Consider the following 22,423-nt stretch of genomic DNA (forward strand, 5'->3'; position numbering starts at 1 on the left):
GTACATATGTTTTGGATGACATTTGTGCTGTATATTCTACTTTTTTAACATATGCATCATCTTTAAAATGGGGAAATTACCAAATAAATTACAACTCTTTTATATGTTTAATTCCTTAGATATACTTTTACTTCTACAGATAACTGGCACAGTACTTTTGTAAAAAACAAACAATGTTTTTCTGTGCTCTGGATGCCCCCCACAGATGGATGCCAAGGACCACCGCCCCAGTTGCCCCACCCTTTGCGCCCCCCTTTTTAACAGGGACTCAAAAGGTGCTTAGAAACGAGATTACTATCATTTATTTTTGGTAATAGTGTGATTGCTGTTTGAGTCAGAAAACAAAAAACTAAACTGCGCGCATTGGACAATTCATAGAACTGCTTTATTTTGCATTCATTCTGATTGAGTCCAAAGACAGACAGACACACAGACACACGCACGCACATATACAGCCATCTATTTATGCTCAGGTATAAATAGATGAATATACACAGATATACATAAATACACATTTCTGATATGCATTACAGTAGTTTTTTTTAATACCATGCTATGTCTCTGTAAAGGACTCTTCCTATTGGATGACACACACACACAACACACACACACACACGCACACAAAACACGTTGAACAAGTTGGAAGAATCCCTACTGGTTTGCATGTACAGTAAAATCCACCCAACAGCTGCATGCAGCTCCTTCTTGGTTTCGAGGAACATGACTCAGCTAACAACACAGATTGCAATCGTCTCTCAGCCAAGCAGCAAAAATAAAACCAAAGAAAAATAACATTCTCCATTTCCAATGGAAAATATATCTGTATATCTTTCTCTCTCTATATACTGTATATTCTTTTTTTTTTATGTACACGTTCTAAGGAGCACAATGATGGGAAAAGAAAAATAAATAGGACGGTGCGAGTGAAAGATCCAAGATCAAAATCATCTAATAAGGCAATCTGAAAGGAAAAGGAGGCGAGAACTGCACAAAATATTGCTGCTATGCTTTGCATCTGTGATGACGGTAGATTGAATAGACATCGTGAGCAATGCGCGGGTGTCTGTTGCACATAAAAACATTGCAAAAATAAATGACAGGTGAGTATTTGTGAGGGTCCGTTAAAATATAACCAAACCACCGACGTTTATCACAATCTTTCTATCGATTTTCCTACCGGAAATAATGAAATAATCTGTTTCCAAGTCAAACTGTCACCATCATAAAACTTTTTTTTTTTTAAATAAGTCTCAATCAATTTTATTCATGCTACAGTTCTTAGTAACATTTGAGTATTTGCTGTCAAGTACTGCACTGGCAAATCAAACTAAAATAAAGGAAAATTAGTCACTCAGCATGGAAGATGCCAATGGAGAATACTGAACATGAAGAGTATCCCATTTGATGGCAATAATAACACTTCAAGCTACGAAAAAACCCTTTATGATGGAAAATAGTCAAAACGGTTATCAAAAATTTGACACCAGAATCAACCCACAATGGAGAGCATATGCAAAAAGCGTTGTCATTTTGGATCGCCTATTTGTCTTACGAAAAGAAGCTTCCAATTGGGGCTCCTTTGGGCAAATTCCAGAGGAAGAGTTTGTCCAAATATGACCTGCGGACTTGACACAAACTGTCTGCATCAAACCAAAACGGCAGACTTTCTATTCAATTTGGGCATGGGTCCTTGAGACCTTTTTCTGTTTTCTGTTATGACAGACATGTCCAACCAATGTAGTTTCAACTGATGAAAGTAGTGTCGGGGGTTGTTTTATGATTATTTATCCATCCCCCCCCCCCCCCCCCCCCAAACTTTCCAGGGGCATTACAGAGTTAGAAATGGCTGACTGCCTGAAAAATGTCCTACATTGATCCTTGAGACTTTTTGGTTTGTCCTGTTGTGAGTGACATGTCCAACCAATTTCATGTCGCTGGGGGAAACTGATATCTCCAAGAATTATTAGTAGTATTTTTTAAATTCGATGGGGGGGAGGGGTTAGATATTTACCCTCTCCATCACAGCTGATTCACACGATCCAGGTTGTTATCAGGCTTCTAATGAGCTGATCATTGGACTCGGGTGTTTCGGAGGAGGGAAACATTTAAAACATACAACATAGGGGCCATCGAGTACCGGAGTTGGTGACGCCTGACCGAGAGGATCACTATGTGACCACACACACACAGGCGAATGGCATGTCATTTATACACAATCGACAATGGCAACCACAGAGCCACCTTGTGGCAACTGAAGAGCCCATTAGATGTTTCTGTGAAATAAGACGTGTGTGTGTGTGTGTGTGTCATGTCAAAAACATATAACGCACGAGCATACTTGTACTATGCCACACGGAAAGACACGTATGTAAATGGCGGGGACCTCTCAGCTACGCCAGTCTGTTGAGTTCTCTCCCATCTTGAAACAAAAAGATTGCACTTCAACCGTTGAGGAAGGAGGTTTTGGGCTTTGTCTGGACGATCCACTTCATGCCTTTCAGTCACAAGACGGGGTTTACTGTTGGGGGGGGGGGACAGATAGTGAATGAATTGATAAGACAGTCGACGTATCAAAAGATATTGTGGCGAACAAGTTAGCATTGTGACGTCATTAGAAATTGCGCCAGCCTATAGGGTAAAATCCTCATTAATCTGTCTTTGGACACATAAAATGCTATTGAATAGCATTATGTCACGGTGTTTCGACTGTTGAGGCAACAGGTATTTAGAGCATAATGTGCAACAACACATGTAGACAGAAATTAAAACTATAGTCATATGTTCTTTATCCTCTGCAAAACTCAACCGATAATGCAGTTTAGTGACTCCTAGAGCTGCGAATATTTTTTTTGTCTGCATGTGTTACAATGCCCCCTGGTGGCCAATACACACACCCACACCAGAAGGAGCTTCCAAATGCACGCCTGAAATCACGATGCACAAACGGTTTAATTCTTTTCATTCTGCTATTGATGAATGGTTTTATACAGCTCAATAATAGAGTGCTAGTTTTTTGAAATTAAAATTTAATACGAATGAATGCCATTTCCATCTACTGCAATGGAAAAAGATACATAAGAGATAAGATAAGATATCCTTTATTTGTCCCACACTGGGGAAATTTATAAATACGTGTGAATTCAACATTCAAGTCAGTGCACCACTGTATTTATCCATTATGAGTATTTGTCTGGCAAAAGGTTTTTGGCTTTTTTTTGTGTGCAAAAGTTTCTCTGCGGTTTTGTATTTGGAATTGCCTTGTGGGCACAGATCAAAACAATGTGGCGGCCCGAAGGTTGCCCACCCTTGGGTGAAACCCTTCTTTTTTTATTTTTGTCCGATTTAGATCATCTGAGCAGGCTGATGACAAGAAGTGGCATGGTACATGCAGCTTGCTGTTGAAGAGACATACGGTGGCCGCTTGTGCACTAAATAGTCACAACTCGGTGACCATTTGCACCGGGATGAATGCTGCAATGCGCAGGGGGGGGGGGGGGGTGGAGAGGGTTTGATGGACCTGAGAAGCATTAAAACTGCTTAAAATGAAATGTGGAGGATTCTTCCGGCGTTGTGTATTTCTTAGTCGGATGCTTCTCACTTACTGTCTCTCTTTCCCAATCCCCATCTGGCAGGGCCTTAGACTCTGAGCCATAGTGTAGCGGAGAGTAAACCCAGGTCTTGTCCTCTGGAGGCTGTTTTGTTTTTGTTTTTTTTTTACACGCCAAGCACAGCAGAGGGCGCCAGGGGGACAGAGGAGAGGGCCAGTGGCACAGAGATAAGCGGTGGGCGGCAGTGGCAGGCAGGCAGGAAGAAAGATGCAGGAGATCGTTCACAGGAGAAGAAAAGACAAGACAGGAAATGAAAGTTAGGGATGCATAAAGGGGGGAAATGTCGCCCAGACAGCTCGTGTTAATCCTTGAAGCCAGATGTTGCTCAGAAGCAGTGATTATCACACAGTGTGTTTGAGTCAAACGTCTTCTAGGAGGTCATGTGCGCTATGAATGATGGGGGGATGAAGAAGGGGAAGTGGGTGGGTGTGGAGTGGGTTGGCAGAAGGCACGGCCAGTCCAATGATTGACACATCAATGAGAAAAACACCACATGATGTTAGTTTGCTTACCTAGAACCTCCAAAGTCGAAAAAAAAAATCCTTTGAGGACAGGTTCAGAGTAAATTGAGCATTGCTGAATGGGTTTTACGGCGTTTTAGCAAATCTAAACAGATTTTTAAAAATGGAGCGAAAAAGATGAAGTAGATACACGATTTGCTTTAATTGGCCACATCAAATGATGTGACAGGGCGGATCTGGCCCTCAGGTCTGGAGCTTGACACCTGAGCTCGAAATTGTCCACAAGTGGGAATTCTCGCTGGTCTATATGTGTCCTACTATTGATTGTGACCAGTCTAGGGTGTTGTACCCTGTTGCTCGTCCTATAATCATCTGGGAGAGACTCCAGCTCAATTGCGCCCAATAGGACAAGCACAATTGAAGCTTTTGCTGGAAGCTTTATTGCTTCCAGCAACAGCTATATAATACCACTACGATGCGTGTCACCCTGCAAACACCTTGTTCCGTCCATGACGTGCCTGTCAGGTGAATCGCCAGAGTCATGGAAGAGATGCTGCTCCACTTTGGAGGTTCCACTGAGCTCCACTGGAGTCTATGTGACTACAAGCCGACTGCAAACATTGCCCCCCCCCCCAAAAAAAAAAACAGAGGTGCACGGCACCAATTCTAATCTAACGTAGAAGCCAGCCACCACGTCTGAAGCCCGGCCCATCTACAGCTCACTTACAGGCCACCCGGACCGCCATTTGCCCCTCTGTCGGAGCGGTGAGACCACCCAAGTCCTTCCGTCGGGCAACTGACAACATCAACAATGGGCGGAAGCGGAAAATGACAAATGGACAAAGATGTGAAAAGAAGAGAGAGAGAGAGGGAAAAAGGTGACATGACTAGGGCGGCATGCTGAGGCGAGAATGGAAAAGAAATGACCCCTCTGGCAACGCGACACGGTTAAGTGATTCATAAATGCAAGGAGATAAGTCCTGTACCATGCAGTACACAGCACACAAGTAAGAATGATCTGGCTTTCCGAAAATAATAAGACTCAGTCTTGATGGACACTGTTCGAGAGGTTTTAAGGCTTATTATTATGGATGTAGAACTGCACGGCATGGTACGAAGAGATGTGAAAGACAGACTTCACAGAATAAGAAACATCTCCAAGCGGGATGCAGTGCAAATGTACATTGCAGCCACAATCATTTCTCAGCATCAAGCCACATACTTTCTACTTTCTCACTTCCGGGTTGGCATTTCTCTCGCACATAACTGACGCGACAAGCCGAGATTGCTCACTTCTTTTTTTTTTTTAATCTTCAACTCAAAAGTTGTGCTGATCGCAAATCTAAATGAGACGCCATGCTGCCATCAGGTGGCGTCTGCTTGTCATTACACTAATATCGAAGCTTGAATTTCACAGTCGAGCTTTGTGAGACAATTTTCTACACCTGCTTGTTGAAAAACGCACTTGACGAACATATCGAGGGGTGGCAGTAAATGGTTAGATTCTAACTGACGTATACAAATGTCCACAATAGTGAATGAGTTAAAAAAAATCATTTTGATTGTTAATTTGCAATTTGATATAATTTGTATAATTTTCAACTATACTGAGATGCACATGTAGATGGGAGCAATATATTTTCCATACTGTATGTTATAATAAGAATTTTTCCATCCATCTTTATCTTGTACCCCTCATAAGGCTAAAAAGGGGCTAATAAGTGTGCATCTGAAAAGCGGCAAGGAGATTGGCAACATGCTGTCATCACTGCACTCAGAGCAAACCGCACATGTAGTCATACCCGCTTAAGAGTGCCACGGTCCACCATTATGCCGCCCCCGTCTGTCAACACTTCTGTGGGAGAGCATTACACGGCCTCAGCACTTCATGTAAGCATCTAAGTGTAGCGTGGGGTCTTACAAAGTAGATGTCTGTGACCGGGACGTCGTCCTCGTCATCCACTGAAGCCTGGCTGGTGCACCCCGAGCCCGACGCGTGGCTGGCTGTTTCCGCCGCCGCCGCCACCACCGGCTTCGGACTGGACGGAGTGGCCCCGGATGCCTCGGCAGAAACAGGTGCGACGGCAGAGGGCGAGGAGGAGGCGTCGGGGGCTGGAGAAGAAGTCGAAGGTGCAGCGGCAGCCTCTTGAGCCTCGCTGCTGGAATAAAAGACGAATGTTGCGTCAGAGTGTGTTTCGCCAGCTGTCGTGTAATCGTGATCCTTTTTTGTTCCTAAACAGAGATTACGACCATCCATGCTTCACAAAATGGTAAAAGACGAAATAAGATCCGTCTATGCCAGTGACGTATAGTCCAGGCAGAACAATTAAATGCACTTCCAGTCGGAAAAAAGGCAAATCAATGTGTGTGCCCAGCAGTTGCCATTTATAGAACACAATGTGAGATGTTTGTTCTACCAAACAGGAGCAGGTTTCACAGTGAGTACATTTTCAAGCACATTGAGATTCTTCAATGTATAGCGTTTTTGTGACAATTTTGTCAAATATGTGCCTGGGCTCAAAGGCTGGGAGACACTAATTTCAGTTTATTTACGCACCGCTTCATTTATTTTTACACTTGAATGCCAGTTAGGAATGCTAAAATGCAACTTACTGAACCAACCAAATCTTATTCTCAGTGGGGAAAATTGCCTTGATAATAGAACCACTTGGAAGTCATGCAGCATCATGGAACACTTCACAATCATTTTGTTGGTTCGTTCAGTCGCTCCATTTTCTACCCTGCCCCCCCCCCCCCCTCATCCCCCAGTCCCCGTCAAGACCTCCATCAATGACCCCAGGCCACATGTCTCGCCATTGCCCAAACCAACACATTCTGCTCCTCCGCGCGTCCTTCCCTCCTCCCAGAAACCTGTCATCTGTTAAATTAATTGTAGTGTAAAGGGATGAGATTAGAGCAGTTATTTGTACAGCTGAAACAAAAATCAGGTTAAAATGTGCTCCCCCACCAAAAAAATCAGGTCATGGTTGCTTCACGGCGGCCGCCTCAGGCCCCCAGGACCACTGCCCTACTTCTACATGTTGGTTACCCCAAATTTGTCGCCTAATCTCCCGGTTGCCATTATGAGGGACATGATATTTCTGCTACATTGAGGTCACACACAAACACTATTGAGAAGGTAAAAGGAGTTTTGTGGAACGCGGCGTCACGCTCCGACTGGTGCTTTGTCAACACATTTTGCGCAACACATTTCGCGCTGTAATGTTCATTTAACATCCTATAAAGTACATGCATTCATTTTCTTTGGCCTTTGTCCAAAGTGCTGTTGCAGTTGAGCTGCCATCCCGCTGGACTACTTTGAATGACAGGCGACTGGTCGCCAGTCAATTACGGAGCACATGCAGAAAAACATTCACATTCACAAATACGAACAATTTTCGAGTCTAAACTGTACCTGGTTTCAGGCGAAGGCTGCGGAATGGAGATGGTGGGCTCACTGTCGTGTCTCTTTAATTCCACCTCCACTGTGATGGTCTGCTGGTCCTCCTCGCGCACACGCAGCTCCTCCTGGGTCCTGCACACAACAACACACACACACGTCCCCATGTATGCAAACAACAAATGTCTATCCTCAAAACAATATTTTAAAATTCCAAAGCCACCAAACTTACCTTCCATCGTGGCTGAGAGACTGAGTGTGCCTCCTAGAGACAAATGAAACAATGTCAAGCTACCATAAAGAATGAAAAATGGTGCCGTTGGACAGGGCACCCGCTCCCTCCGCCAGTTGGCACTAGTGAGGTAACAAACTGTTGCCAAGCAATCATCATTCCGTGGCTTGATGATGCTACCTGTAGCGCGGGTGCTCGGCGGTGTCACAGGGAGATCTTTCAGGGATGGACAGAGAGGTGGTGGAGGAGAGGGTGGTGGCGATGGATGCCGTGGTGGCCTCCTCAAATGATGGAGGCGTGCAGGGAAGATCAGCTCGTCCTGGAAATTGGGCATAAAAAGAACGGTGGGACATACAGGAGAAAATAACCACAAACAACTACAAATTCGGTCCACTCGAAAGGTATTGCGACGGCAAGGTCAATTTGGTGGCGCAACCTTTATTTGCAATAACTGCATCAAGGCTGCGACCTAGTGAGACTGTCTCATTCTTCGTTCGACATGGATGTGTACTTATTGACGAGTCAAAACAACGCAATTACCTTCGTCTTCCAGCGTCGGGAAACTGCGAGCGCCTCTCAGGTCGTAGATGTTCTCGTCTCTCTCGGAGGGCAGCTGGCTGGCAGACCAGGCCGCGCCGGGACCGCCACACTTTGGCACCGTAAGTGACACGCGGCCCTTCTTGGACGGAGATGACTTCAGAGCTACACAATGTACATTTAAAACAGATCATCCTTGGATCAGTTCTTTACAAATCGCCAGGCAAAAAACACTCCTGAGAGAGAACACGAAGTAAAGAGGGCAAAAAAAGATGAGGACGTACTTAAAAGTTAAATAACCATCATTTTTATTCTTTGTTTTTTTACATTATGCACAACGCTCATTCATTGTGAAATAATGTAATTGTAACATGTATTTGTTCCACATTTTGGTGCATTTTTATGCTTTAGGAAACATTTATGTCTGAATTTTGGGGGGGGGGGGCGGCTTGGAATGGATTAGGGCATTTACATGGAAAACGCGTCTCTACTTACAAAATGTTCTTGTTTTACGAAATTTCTTCCAGAGCCAATTAATTTTGTAAGTAGAGGTAGCACTGTATATTGATTCATTTTAATACTATAGATCACAGGTGTCAAACTCAAGGCCCGGGGGCTAGACCCGGCCCGCCGGGTCATTTTATGTGGCCCGCGAAAGCAAATCATGTGTGTCAACTTGCTAAAATCTGTCCCGAAATGTCACGTGTAACCTTGAGGTTTTGCAATAATTTTGTTACCCAGTTTCACTTGAACAATAATTGGACAAACTATTATAATTGACCTGAGTGATTTCAAAACTAGTAATCTATTACTTTTTTGTGGACAAGTAATAATTTTGTGGTTTCACTGCCATAACGGCCCTCCAAGGGAAGTCGTAACTCCAAATTGGCTCGTGACTAAAATGAGTTTGACACCCCTGCTATAGATGATCGTGCTCCAGTCCTTGGGTTTAAAAACATATTTTGAACTGGCTTTCTTTCACGCTTAACTGAGGAAGCATGTCCGAGTGAGACGATGATGGATGGGAATTTCTCCTACTTGATTTTTTTTTCACTCGCGAGTGAAACAACAAGAGCGGCTGAACTGTCTTAACATGACGCGAAGAAGCACCGAATAAGGCAGTTAGAAGACTATCTATTATTTCCTTCCCACGCGGCAGTGCTTTGACTATTTAAGGCAGCAGAAAGGACTCACAGGAGCTCTTTCTGAAAACGGTGCTGCTCATGAACTTGAAGAACCTGTCGGCGTAGAATCCAGGCCGGTGGACCGAAACAGTGTCCTGCGGACGAGATAAATGAGATTTAAAAAAAAAAAAACAATGAAGCACTTGCAGATTAATGGATGTACAGTGTTAGCTCCTCTTGTGTTCCATTTCAGTAATGTGTGTCTCTGGGTCAAGCCACTAGACAGACAAAGCACAGACGTAAACACAGGCAGACATTATTGATTCTCCGGCAGCCTGATGGGTGACATTGTTTGTTTGACTTGGAGGGAGACTAACGCAGAGTTTTTTTAAGGGGAAAAAATAATTTGGGCATTGGGCTATAAATGTGGAAAAGGTGAAGCACTGTCAATACTGGATGAACTGAATATTTCCATCTCCATACCTCGAGTCAGTCAAAAAAATGCAAGCTTGTCTGAGATTAGGCACCAAATGTTGTGACCCATGAGTCATCGGAGACATGTTAAGCGTGAAGTGATGTTGACGCCTGCTCAGAGGTGAGTCAGTGTTTGCAGACGCATGAAGAACTCACCCCGTCGTGCACCAAAGCCTTCCACGTGTGCTCCAGTTTCTTGATTAACCTGCACGGACAAAGAAAGGCAACACAATAAGGCTGACCAGGTGCGCAACGAGCGTAAAAAGCAAAAACGCTCACCTCAGCGCGCGGTTCCCGTGCTGCTTACCTGTACGACTGCAAGATGTCGATGATGCCAATGTAGAGCAAAAGTCGTTCCCCTTTCCCGTTGACGGCGGGGATGCCACCCATCCTGAGAGGTGAACGGTGTCGGAATGACAACAGTTGGTATACGTTTAAAAATTGTGAGATTGCGAATTTGGGATTTATATGAGCTGTACATTCAAATCATCAACGCTATACAGGGAAAAAAATGGATTCAAATGTATCACGAAATCGCGATCGAAAGTGCAAAATGTCGGTTTTGCACCCCAACGCCATAACTTGTGGGATCTGACAGGCCCCACTCACGTGTCTTCGGTGTCAATGGACTCCCCGCAGGCGGCCCCGCCTTGGATGGACTCCATGGCGGTAGAATAGAGAGCCTTCTGCTGGGCCAGGGGCCGTTTCTCGTCGCTGTCGCCTTGGGAGCCTTCCATCTGCCGCTCGCGCTCCGCCTGGTCCATGTTGTGAACTCCCAGCAGGAGGCTGTAGTCCATGATCTTGAAGCTTTCCAGCACCTGAACAAAAATGATTGACGCGCACGTGATGAATGAAAATGTCAGAGAAAAGCTTTTATGCAGTGCAGAACGGCGTCAGCGCCAGAGGGACTCAAACCTGTTCACGTCAGTCATGGAATAAGTTAGCATGCATGCATGCATTCATTATCCATGTTCTATTCAGAGTAATGTGGGGCAGCCATTGCGAAGCACACAATGATGGCACCAAATGAACAACTTTGGGATTATTTTATCATTGTCATTTTACAGAGCTGGTGCCGGAATACTTGAATATTCCAAAGGTTGTCGGAAACTAGCTAGCTGCTAGCATCACACCATAGAACGGTACCAGAAATGGGAAAGGGGAACAGTGTGGTGATGAAAACCACAGAACAGTGGTTCTTGTTCGAGGTACGGGAATACAAAGCACTCTGATCTGTTTAACTTCCCACACAAACTTACCAAACAATCCCTCTGCAGCGTCTTGACCAGCGCGTTGTACGTGTCCTGGTCCAGCATGAGTCCGTCTTGCAGGTCCTGCATGAAGTCCAGGTCTTTGAACGTGGGCCGGGCCTTCTCGCGTTCCTTCTTGGAGGCTCGCCTCTTGTAGGTGGAGCCCTTCAGGTCGTATTTGAGATGCATGCGCACGACGCGGGGCAGCACGTTGTTCATCACCACCACGCGGATGTTCTTGCCGCCCGACTGGACGCAGTACAGGCCGAAGAATTTGGGCAGCAGAGTGCGAGGGTTTTGATTCAAGTTCTGGGTGGGGGGTAGAAAGATGATCCATCTATTAATTATTTTTTTATAACACTTGTACTCAATATCGTGGTGGGTGGGCCGGAGCCAATCTGAGCCAATTTTACACCCTTGAACTCCGCCAGGCAATCACGGGTCAGATATACAAAAACATTCATGTTTGACATCCCGGATTTATCCCCTTCAATGAGCCTACCATGCACGTGTATGAAACGTAGAAAGAACTCAACAGAGAAAGCACAGAACATCAGAAACGTAAGACAAAAGTGTTGGTCACTATTTCGCTGTGCCGCCATGAGGTTATTATTAATCCAGAGCCATGTCGGGAAAAATAAAGTCCGATCCGGTGTTTGGAATCACCATACTTGGAGTCATGTGGTTGACTGAGCAGAGCAAGTCGAGCGCTTAAGCTTTTATTTTTGGTAGGTTTCCACTTTGCGTCTTTGCTCCCATTCTTATGAGTATAACACGCAGCCGACTCCCATTTGAATGTTGTGTGACTGGCGTCGAACAGATTGAGCTGCTTCTGTTTGTGCCGTTTGACAAGGAGCATCGATTGAGGACGTAAGACGGCAACGCTTCGTTTGATGGCGACCCTTGACTGTGATGGGGAAGGATAAATATGGATTTTCGGAAGAGGAAGCTGGTGGGGCAAAGTACAGCTACATCATACCAGCAAGCCAGAAAGAGCATGTTTTGCCCTCAGCAGCCACACAGGGTCCTAAGAGAAGTCGGACAACGTGACACGTGAGAAAGGGGTGCGGGGAGGATGGGGGATGTGAGTACGGATTAAAGCGTGAAAGATATAAAGGAAAATAAGCTGCGCTGCGAGTGAGAACGGCCAAAAGAGTGAGAAGAGGTGTGCGTGAGGATGGAGTGGATCACACAGTCGACAGAGAAAAGCGGTTACATCACCGTGATCTGTAAACAGCCCAAAGCCAGCCCGCTCGGTCGGCCCTCGACCGTCAAAGTCCGTCAGCTGCGACAGACGTGTGGAGCTGACTGCATGTAGCGACGCTGACTAATTTGGTTTGTGTGTGTGTGTGTGTGTGTGTGTGTGTGTGTGTGTGTGTGTGTGTGTGTGTGTACATGTCTTGACCTTGGCATGGGTTTTTATCTCTTCTAGCAGACCTCCGCCTCCGGGGCAAAAGCATTTGTCACCAGTGATATCAGTAAGAAGCCTGCTCAGACGGTCCTACAGTCTAATGGTAATAGACTCATCCAAACTCGAGCCTCGGGGGCCATATCTGGCCCGCCACATCATTTTATGTGGCCCACAAAGGTAAAATCAGGTACATTGAATTCATGTTTCTTGCTAATATTTTCATGTCACTGGATGTATGACATGCACGCTTGCATGCTCCCCTACCATGTAGTAGCCCGGCAGCAGCTTCTGGAGGAACTCCGCCTCCTTGTGCATGACCGTCTTGATGATGAACTCGTCGTCCTTGGTGAGATAGAAGACAGAGCCGCTCGCGCCGGGATTGGACAGCTCGATCAGTGGCTCGTTACACAGGGAGTACTGCGAAGGACACGACAAAGATGGACTTGCAATGTGTGAAACTCACACAACTCCTACTCGCTATTGGAGACAATTTATTATTATTTTTTTAAATAAAAGATACGACGGTGCCTTGAGATACGAGTTACCCGATCTATCAATTTTTCGAAAAGTGACCTGCCATTTGACTGATTTCTTTTCTGCTTTGTCTTATGAAAAAAGTTTGAGGGATGAGCGCTGTATGGTGGCTAACTCTCTTCAAAACAAGCAGCAGTTTGGCAGATCGCAAACAATTCTTTAAAATACAGCCTTCAAAACAACTCCCAGTTGAAATTTACTATCAAACAGAAGATAAAGCAAAGAGGCAGATTGTGTTCTCAAATCAACCACATAACTCTGCCTTGAAGTCTGCTAGCTTAATGCTCACGCATGACTGGAAATGCCATAGACAGGCTAACAAATAGCACGGATGAGGTGGTGGTGTAACTGTTTAAGTAACAGATATTTGAAGACAAACGGAGCAGCACATGTCAGACAATATAACAAGACGCAAACATATCTTCTTTATCCTCTGTGAAGAACGACAGATATTGACCATGTTCAGTTCCATTGCTCTTTGTTAGCCGCTGTACGGACTCACAAACACTAACTGTATACAAAGCCAACAATAATCATATTGTTGGACGGACCCCCAAAATGCTAATTTGTAGTTAAAAAATGCCCTGCATTTTAATGACAGCAATGGTGGCTTGCTGCTGAGGTGCATCATGGCTCATCAATATTAGGCTGTCCATCCTTATTTTCACCCACACGGCTCATGCAAGACGAACCCCCAACTGAACCCATGTGTGTGTGCGCGAGTGTGCGTGTGTGTATGTGTGTGTGTTCCTGTTGCATCCATCTGGTCCCATTAATCTGGAGTCATTTACAGTCGTTTTACCAAGTAGTCATCCGGCCTGATGCCAAACAGTTCTCGGAAGTAGCGGAAGGCCACAGGCGCGTAGGTTTTGAAGCGAAAGTCTGGGAAGTGATGGGCAGGAGTGAGGTTGCTCCCTTCGCTGCAGAGTGGACAAATAACAAATCGTATTCAAAGTACAAGAGACAAAAGACATTCAAGACCCGATATTATGAGGCGTGGTCGAGACCTGGGGAAGAAGATGCTCTCCACTACGTAGAAGTCCTGCATCAACACATCCCTCTCAGGCTTGGAGCTCAGGTTGCCCACCGTGTAACCGATGCCGAGCTGGATGGCTCCTTTCAGGGCAGACGATGTGGTCTATATTAAGGGGCAGTGTGTGGGGGGGGGGGGGGGGGGGGTGTCAAAAGATGTGATCAGTCATACACTGTTAAAATATTACTTAAGACATTGCCTGTCATTTTTATAAAAAAGCTTTACGATGGGGATTTGTTCACCCTTGAAGATTCCGACGTATATTATTTTCTTTGGGGGGAAATCCTACATGAACAATTTTGAACAGATTTGCATCCCATCCCACATTTAGAGGCACAGTCGCATCAGTGATTGTTTCTTTCATTTTACTGGAGTGACATTAACCCTTTCATGCACCCTGCAACCAGATAACATGATAAGCTGTCCACTGTAGTAACCGCCGTCCCTGAAAAGGGTTAAATTCACAAAGTGTCTTCATGTAGATGTATACCCCCCCCCCCCCCCCCCCCACACACACATTTTTTATCCCTAAGTCCACACACACGCTCACAATGTAGTTTTCTGGCTTTTGGAAAAGATCATTTCAAACATCAAACTCATTAGATCGTCCCATACGTTTTAATAATTGTCTGTCAAGTGTACAAGCGAATTTAGGCCAACCTTTTTGTAAGTGGTTTCGCCGGAAGCATCCACCCCTCTGTGGCCGATTTTCTTCCCCTGACCGGGAAGGCCTGAGGAGGACGGCATCTGACAATCAAGAGAGAGACTGTTGATGAGTAAAAGTGCAGAATCTGTTGCGTTTCAGTATCTACGTATCAAAAAGACCAGCATGCTTTTATGAGCTGAGCAGGTGCTCACTTTGAGGTAAAAATGCAATTTTAAAAAAGCGCTTCACTGTTTGCTTTTCTTGTGATTTTATTTGATGTGCTGTTCACAAAAGAAACAGTGCTAGTGTTGGCCACGAGCACAAATATGCTAATAAGCACAGAACGGGAAATTTTACACTGACAAAGGGTGCAGAGGGTGTGACTGCCCGGAACCATATGAGCTTTAGACTTCAATATTGATTCCTTGCGCTAGTTAAATCGACCACGTCGAATGTAAGCAGCGTGCAAAAACATCACGACAAAGAGCTAGCGGGAACATTGGAAATTACCTCCGTGATGAAAGCTTTCCTTGCAGCCGCATCTGAAAGCAAGACACAGAAGAGTCAGATATGATGGCTGCGAGTCCTGCAGGTGACGGTAACGAATATTACGAAGTGCGGGCTAGCTGAGCAGTTCCGTCAGATGTACCCAGTGCACCATTTGACCTTAACTCATTCAGTACCGGCCAATTCTGGACCAAGCCTGAAAAGACGTTTAAAAACGTCATTGGGAGTGAATGAGTTTTAATGAAGTGTTTGTTGTTTTTTTTAATTAATCATCAATGTCATTTTTTGCATAGGAAGTGATTGAAGATCGAAATAACGAACCATCCAAACGACCGGAATTATATTCAAAGTGCAGGTCTTCTGCCAAAGCAAAACTGTGGAAGGAGACAATCATATTTCATGTGTTTTGTGGCATAGTTTCCCGGAAACAGAAATAAGGTTGAAAACAACAGTCAGGAGCGACCAAACAACCGAAACACAAATCGTTGACTCCCTAATGCACATCACGTGAAATCCTGCAGCTTTCACTTCGATGACCAAACTGAAGCGCTTTTGGTGCCTTTGACCACACGATGATAATAAATGCGTCCAATCATTTTCTGTATAGTTGTTGATCCTCATGCACGTTGCAGGCGAGTGCGCGACCCTATCCCACCGACTTTGGCCAAGAGGCAGGCTTCACCCCAAGAACGGTCGCCAGCCCAACGGCCAAGGGCAAAATGGAACAAGAGGTCATAAACCCTAACGAGGAAAAGCGGGATGGAAAAGGGATAGACTCATTGGTGGTTCATTGGCGCATGGAATCTACTGGAGAGACTATTTGAGGAACCAGAGAGAATCAAACAACGTGAATAATGCGACGCGTGGATGTGAAAGCGCAGCGGCAGCTCGAGTGTGCAGGCTCTCTGTCGCCTGCCTCTCGTGGACCGCTCATGTGACCAGGCAACAGCAGAGCCTGTTTTCTGCCCCTCCTCCTCCTCCTCCTGATGCTCTCCTTCACTTTCCCCGCTATCACACACGGTCACACAAGAACGAACACGCTGAGGCGCATGCAAGTGCAACCATGCTCAAATGTGATGAAATGGAAGAAAGGAGGAATGTTTTTCAGATGGCAAAGGCTGACAGGCTGGGTTTTTTTTCTTTTCGGCCGGATGTTTGTTTATGTCCGTGTTTCCGCGTGAGAGCTGGCTTGCAATTGGCCGCTTCGGGTCAATTGGCCATGCTCGCCAGTGTATGTGAGACATTTGACTGCGGATTCGCCGCCATGTTGATGCACGAGTAGGTAATCGTGTGCGTGAGAGTGAAGCGGGTACACGCGCACTTACAATGGGGCCAAATTTGAGCATTTTCTTCCGCCTTCGGCAAGCCAGCAAAGGTTCCGCGACTCGAAAAGATTATTGGATTGGATTAAACTTTATTGTCAAATGTACTGTATGTGTAACAGACAACACAGATGAAATTTCTTCCCTCTCAACATAAGACAAGAGGAGCCGCTGCGGGTGTCCGCGCCGCCATCAAAAGAAAAGTTAACAAAAAAATGACAAAATAATACAAAACAACAGACAGATCGTTTGTCCTGTCATATGATTGTTTTGTGACTGATCGATTAATCAACCAAAATAATCGACAGATTAATCGATTATTAAAAATAATCTGAGTTGCAGCCCTTGTATATTTTAGCGAAATTTAACCCCTGTCCACTGCAGTAACCGCTGTCCCTGAAAGGGTTAACTTATGTTACTCGCTATATTCCTGATGTGCAGCGGGTCAAAACTGTGTTCTCCTCTGCTGTCAGAGCGGATCACACCATTGGCTCAGACACCCTGTGTGTGTGTGTGTGTGCGTACGAACGTTTGTGCACGGAACGGAGTGGTCGGCCTTTGGCGACAGGGATGCAAGCAAGCCTAATAAAAACCTTGGCATCTGCAGCTGGTGGGGGTCGGGGGGGGGGGGGGTGTTCAATACATCTCAAAGAGCATTTGATCATTATGACGATTAGGTCCCGGGAAGGGTCAATGCATACTTGCAGAGTTGGGAGGCATCCCCCTTTTCTCTTTTGTCTAAAATCAACTCAGTCCTCGCAGCAAAAAGGACACAAAGGCAGTGCTCCGCCTCTTATGCAATCTCACAATGTTATTTTGATTTTTTTTTTTTTAATTCCATTCCTGCGCTTTACTGACCATCCAAAATTGAGAAAAGAAGTCAGCCCTAAGAGAGAAATGTCCTTTTACAGACATCGGAGAGGAGCGCGGCTGGACAGAAGCGCGCGGGACTTAACGGTGAGCTACTGCTGAGAGCAGCAACTTGCCTCCACTGAGCCAGGAGAGTTGAAGCTGTTCACACTACAAAGCTCCTCATATCTGCGCAGAAACGTGCCACGCGGACACGGGCAGTCTAAATGCCTAAATGCCTTTTATGGACTCTTTTGTCTTTTCTTGTCGACACAGAGTGGTGCATGTGACTGCACTTTTTGCTCCAATCTTTTTTTGTGATAGAATTATTCGAATAATCACAACAGCCCACACAGTTGGATTTCTCGGGTCCGAATCAGTTGATGGTTCGTCAACAGTGACCGTGTGCCACCTAGTTGGGTCTGTTTGCAAGTGAGAAGCGACTACAGCAACGCGACCGAACACAAAATGAAGCAAAACGGCCATTCGTTGTGAACTTTAATCACTCCTTGGAGCAGACTACAACATGGCGGGAAGCCAAATGGACATGAAAGGCGCCACTCCAGTACATAATCCTTGCTCACGCGGTGAAAAGAACACAGGCTGCTAATCACATGTCGAAAAGAAAACAAGGCAACAAATACAGAGAATGGAGGCTAACTGCCACAAGCTAAACCAAAGACATGCCGGTTAAGTCAATATTCGGATCTGTTCAATTCCGTGCCTCCCCCTGAATGACTCCTGAGTGCCGTGCGAGCACATCCATAACACCTTCCTGGTCGCGACGCATGCTCTTGCTAATATTGACGTTTAGGGTTAAAAACAACCTTAGCGGCAGTGGACTGATGCTGAGCATACTTATTTGTATCCCTTTCGAATGTGATCAGAGTTTCTGTCACACACACACACACACACACACACAGAGCCAAAAGCATGACGTGAAGTAAACGGCGTCATCGTCCACATGACGTCAAACATCCCAGCTGATGCTCCAAATGTTACTTATACAATCCGGGAGTGAGTTCGGGAGGGATGTGGGGGGGAGAGTGTGCATGCAATAGTAAAAAGGACACATCAGGGCAGAGCAGATGGAGCTGCCGATTTTGTGCTTCTGTCAGCAATTCTGACAGGCCTCGCACCCTAGAGCGGGAGGGGGTAGAAAAAAAACAAAAAACAAAGGAGCAAGGATTTAATCAAGCACGTCATTAGCTCCTCTAAGAAGTTGGGGTGTTTGTTTTCACGGTGTTGTACGCAAACAACAAATGAACAGTTAAGTACGGCACACGTTTGACTGCCTTTCAATTCTTAAAGGCAACGTTGTTGTCGTCAGCAAAGATAACGACAAAATGAATTCATTGAAATTCTTTTTTTTTTTTTTCCACAACTTGTGGGGGCTGACGAGCTAAACATCCTTCTTTGATGGCTAACGCGCGACGAGGCGTTGACGAACCGCGAGTGGACGAAAATGTTAGCGGCCGGTCTGTCAGACGCATCGCAGTCAAACTTCAAACTGGTCATCTGTCATTTATCATATTTAAAGGGTGACAAGGTGTCACTGTGCTTTTTGATGACATGGTGTGGACCACACTTAACATGGACGGGAGGAAGTGAAGGAGAGCGTTGTTTCAGGAGATAATTTTTTTTTTCATAGACATTCTAGAGATAGATATTCAATATATAGACTTTCTATCGCAGGATTACAACCGCAACGTCATTGCTTGCCAATATTTTGCTGCCCTTGTTCTATGTTATTCATCACTGTCACATCGATGAGAATTTTGTTCGCCAGTCGATTGAGTTTCACGTTGTGTGTTTGCATTTAGCGAGGGGACTTCAGGAAGACAAAGTTAATGTGCTTTATTTAAAGATACAAATTGCAATTCTCTTTCATTTTTGTTTAAATTTCAGAGAAAATTTCAACTGGGAGGGGATAAAGAAATCGCTTGAAGCAAGCCAATGGACTTTTTTACAAAAATTGTTCACTATCTGGCAAACTGCTACTTGTTGTTGAATCATATTGATAACACATTAATTTTACCAAACCTTCCTCTCATTATCGGCCTGTTGGGCATCTTTAAACGGCGAATACTGAGGAGCTTTATTTTAGTTTGAACATTCACCAGTGGTTCATTGGTTTTCACACTCGAATGTGAAAATGAAGTTATGATGAAAGCCAGCAGCTGTTCCAAACACACACACGTAAACACCAAAATTCCCACAGTGGGGGCGGCTGAGCTCAACAACGCAGCCTACAATTACATCGTACAAGATGTGACATTAAGCAAGCGCAATAGAGCTCTCCGGGCCTCTGCAGCTGACATTTAAACTCAATTCGACTCAGCGCACTCCTGTCAGTGGATGAGAATTGCGATCATCGCTTACTGCTCCTGTATTGAACCTTTGAAGCTGGAATTTTAAAATATGTCCAAAACGTCAACAAATATTTAGATCTGAGATGACAAATACAGTACTAGTATTTTCTATAATTCTGTATCGACGGCACCAACACGGAACAAAGGACAAAGTCAACCTGACACTTTTCCTACCGTTACTACACCCGAATAAGCGGTTTGGAAAATGGATGGATGGACAAAAAGAAGTAAAATTGGTGCATTGATGCAAGAGTGAGTGTCAGGACCCCTTCACACTGCTTTTTCCCCATGTTGCTGTTGTGTACATATGGCACAGACACTAAATGGGCCCAAGTTGACCCGACAGGAAGGAAGGAAGGAAAGAAGGAAGGAAGGAAGAGGAAAAAAGAAGCTCTGATGAAGGACAGCAAAAAATAAAGGCAAAAAAAGGAAAGAACTATAATGTAAGAGGGATGAATAAAAAAAAACAGGTGTGACAAAACAACGACAGGAGTGAATGAGGGAAGAAAAGCAGGAAAATAGTGTTCGGCAAGGTAAGGGAGGATATAAGGGTGCATTAATAAAAACGGATGTGATGGAAGGAAGGCAGGAATTTCATCAAGGGTGTAAGGGTGCATGAATAAAAAGCAGGTCTGAGGGATGAAATGAAGGCAGAAAAGTAGGATACAAAAAAACAGGTGTGATGGAAAGGAAAAAGGAAGGAAGGAGGGAAGGCAAAAATGCCAGCGGGGTAAAAGGCATCAAAGAAGTAGGAAAGGAAGGCCAGGAGGCATGAACGAAAAGTGGATTTCAGCTCAGGATGGGTGGAAGTAAGGATGCAAGAAAAAAAAACTATAAGTCATGGTGGGAAGGTGGTCAAAGAGCAAGGACGGAACGAAGCTAGATAGAAAGACAAGAAAGCTATACGTTTCATGAAATGCTGCCTTTTTAAAATGTAGTGTATGCCTACTTTTAGCCCAACCTGTACATTGCAGTATGTCTCCCACTTTGGCTGAAGGAGCTCAGATTTCCCCTCTACTTTCTTCCGACTCGTTGACGTAAAGCCACCTTGTCAAATAACCTCAGGCATCCATTGACACGTCTGAGTTTATTGCGCTACCAACGTAAGACGTTGTTATGTGCTCCAAATGACAAGAATCCAAACGCTCGCTTCACCTGCTCTCTCCTCAATCCGCTCGGCTAAGCTAGCAGCTACAAGCACAGCTAAGCGGCTAAAGATGAGTCGGGGCTTTCTGCTGAAAATTCCTCACAGAATCCGATTTTAAAAAACAAAACAAGGAGAATAAGCGTTAATCAGACGCACGGAAAAGCAGGAATGGGAATTCGTGTATGGGTCCAACCTACCCGTGTCTCCGGCGTCCATTCCGTAGCTCACCCCGACGACCGTGTCAGCATCATCAGATGATGCGGCTCCGGAAAGAGGGCTGCCGTCCCTGGCCTCCGACAGCCCGACCGCTCCCTCGGCTTCCATTCAGCCTCCGGGAGGTGCTGTTCCAAGAGGCGGTAGAGGGGGGGAAGGATAAACGGGTAAGCGACGACGCGTACCGTCACAAATGGGTAAAATCAGAGCCGACAAGCTTTATACGTTGCGACTAATCACTAGAGGAGACATGTTATCCAGGGACGGTGGCTTCATTTGCTCGAACAGCGGCTCCGTGGCTACCGTCTGCCCGGCTGCACTGCACTGCTGCTCGGTTAGTCTGCAGCGACTCAACCAAATGAACGGCTCAGTGGTTTTGGGCTCGGTGACGCCCTCTGGCGGACGATGAAGAAACTGGGGCTCGCAAGCAGTTTATCAAGCTTGACTGAACCAAGGCGAAAAGCGGAAAGTAACTAAGTAAAGTACAACAAATACTTTGCTTCTGTACTTCAAGCCAATGACTGTAAAGCCAAATCGGAGAGACTTGTTTCTAAATACAGTACGTCATGCATTTTTGAAGATACTTGCTGAATTGCGGAGCTAAAGCGTTTAACTGTTTTTTTACCGTTTCGGTTGAGCAGATTTTTGGGCGTGGCTAAAACGGCACTGAGTGACATACTTGGTCGTTACGTATGAGTCCCCATTCTCCTATTAAACATGAGTGCCTTCAGCCGCATCAGTGGTTATCCAGCACAATTGCGAGATACAAAAGTATTATGATAAGGCTTCAGTATAGCACGCAGTTTCCTGGATGCCTCAATATCCAGAACAGCTCAATGTCGTTTTATAAAATTTCCAAGTGCTGGGGTGAGAGAGGAGCCCCGGAAAAGCCCGTTAGCTCAAGAGCTAGCTGGTGGCTAGCAGCTCTCGCCGTTGGTGGTAATGCCCGGTCATACATCTTCCTGTCATCAGTGGCTTTAAGTTAATATATTTTGGCAGCTCAAACATGTAGTGATGTGTAGGCAGAAGAGAGAATGCTAGCTGAAGCATCCATTGTTCATCGGGGCGTGGTTTCATACAGTCAGCGCAGACGCTTACAGCATTTGAGAGCCGTGACAATGACTTGATTTTTCAGTTTGTTTGTTTTTGAAGCAACTTTCGCAGGGTTGTTGACATAAGACAAGGACACAATCAAAAGGATGCAATGATCTTAACAAGATTTGAGAGTACTGCAGTACATTCCGGATTAAATACTTTTTTTTTTTAATGGGAAAATCATGAAACTGAAAAGCGTGAAATTGCA

The 22,423-nt window shown here is 45.2% G+C and overlaps 1 protein-coding gene and 1 long non-coding RNA gene across 9 annotated transcripts; one reads left to right on the forward strand and one right to left on the reverse strand.

Moving 5' to 3' along the window:
- Window positions 1-363: 363 nt before the first annotated feature.
- pip5k1ca (phosphatidylinositol-4-phosphate 5-kinase, type I, gamma a) lies at window positions 364-22,075 on the reverse strand. Of its 8 annotated transcripts, XM_086114743.1 has the most exons (19): window positions 21,105-22,056; window positions 15,221-15,252; window positions 14,725-14,811; window positions 14,039-14,169; window positions 13,834-13,951; window positions 12,762-12,914; window positions 11,096-11,395; window positions 10,446-10,654; window positions 10,144-10,227; window positions 9,993-10,041; window positions 9,433-9,517; window positions 8,242-8,403; window positions 7,882-8,020; window positions 7,702-7,734; window positions 7,485-7,604; window positions 5,991-6,228; window positions 4,797-4,865; window positions 3,603-3,692; window positions 364-2,518 (listed from the first exon to the last, which is right to left on the reverse strand). In XM_086114743.1, exons 1-19 carry the CDS (start codon window positions 21,229-21,231, stop codon window positions 2,516-2,518), a joined length of 2,229 nt encoding a protein of 742 aa, XP_085970869.1. In that variant the 5' UTR covers window positions 21,232-22,056; the 3' UTR covers window positions 364-2,515. The 8 variants fall into 8 exon arrangements, with proteins under 8 accessions (XP_085970869.1, XP_085970872.1, XP_085970871.1 ...); XM_086114746.1 differs by lacking the exons at window positions 3,603-3,692; window positions 4,797-4,865 and adding an exon at window positions 5,872-5,924 and having other exon boundaries at window positions 21,105-22,053; XM_086114745.1 differs by lacking the exon at window positions 4,797-4,865 and having other exon boundaries at window positions 21,105-22,052.
- LOC147202607 (uncharacterized) lies at window positions 11,775-12,904 on the forward strand. Its single transcript, XR_015101303.1, has 3 exons — window positions 11,775-12,139; window positions 12,519-12,674; window positions 12,769-12,904. It is a non-coding gene; the product is annotated as an uncharacterized LOC147202607 (long non-coding RNA).
- Window positions 22,076-22,423: the final 348 nt, after the last annotated feature.

The sequence above is a fragment of the Hippocampus guttulatus genome, chromosome 7, assembly GCF_054856545.1.
Source record: "Hippocampus guttulatus isolate MCC_2025c chromosome 7, RoL_Hgut_1.0, whole genome shotgun sequence".
Lineage (NCBI taxonomy): Eukaryota > Metazoa > Chordata > Actinopteri > Syngnathiformes > Syngnathidae > Hippocampus > Hippocampus guttulatus.

Coding starts and splice junctions, on each gene's coding strand:
- pip5k1ca (XM_086114740.1), bottom strand. CDS start 21,231: ATGGAAGCCGAGGGAGCGGTCGGGCTGTCGGAGGCCAGGGACGGCAGC. Junction 10,655..11,095: donor CGCTGCAGAGGGATTGTTTG/GTAAGTTTGTGT, acceptor ATTTTTGTTCAG/GTGCTGGAAAGCTTCAAGAT. Junction 6,229..7,484: donor CAGCCTTCGCCTGAAACCAG/GTACAGTTTAGA, acceptor CTTTTATTCCAG/CAGCGAGGCTCAAGAGGCTG.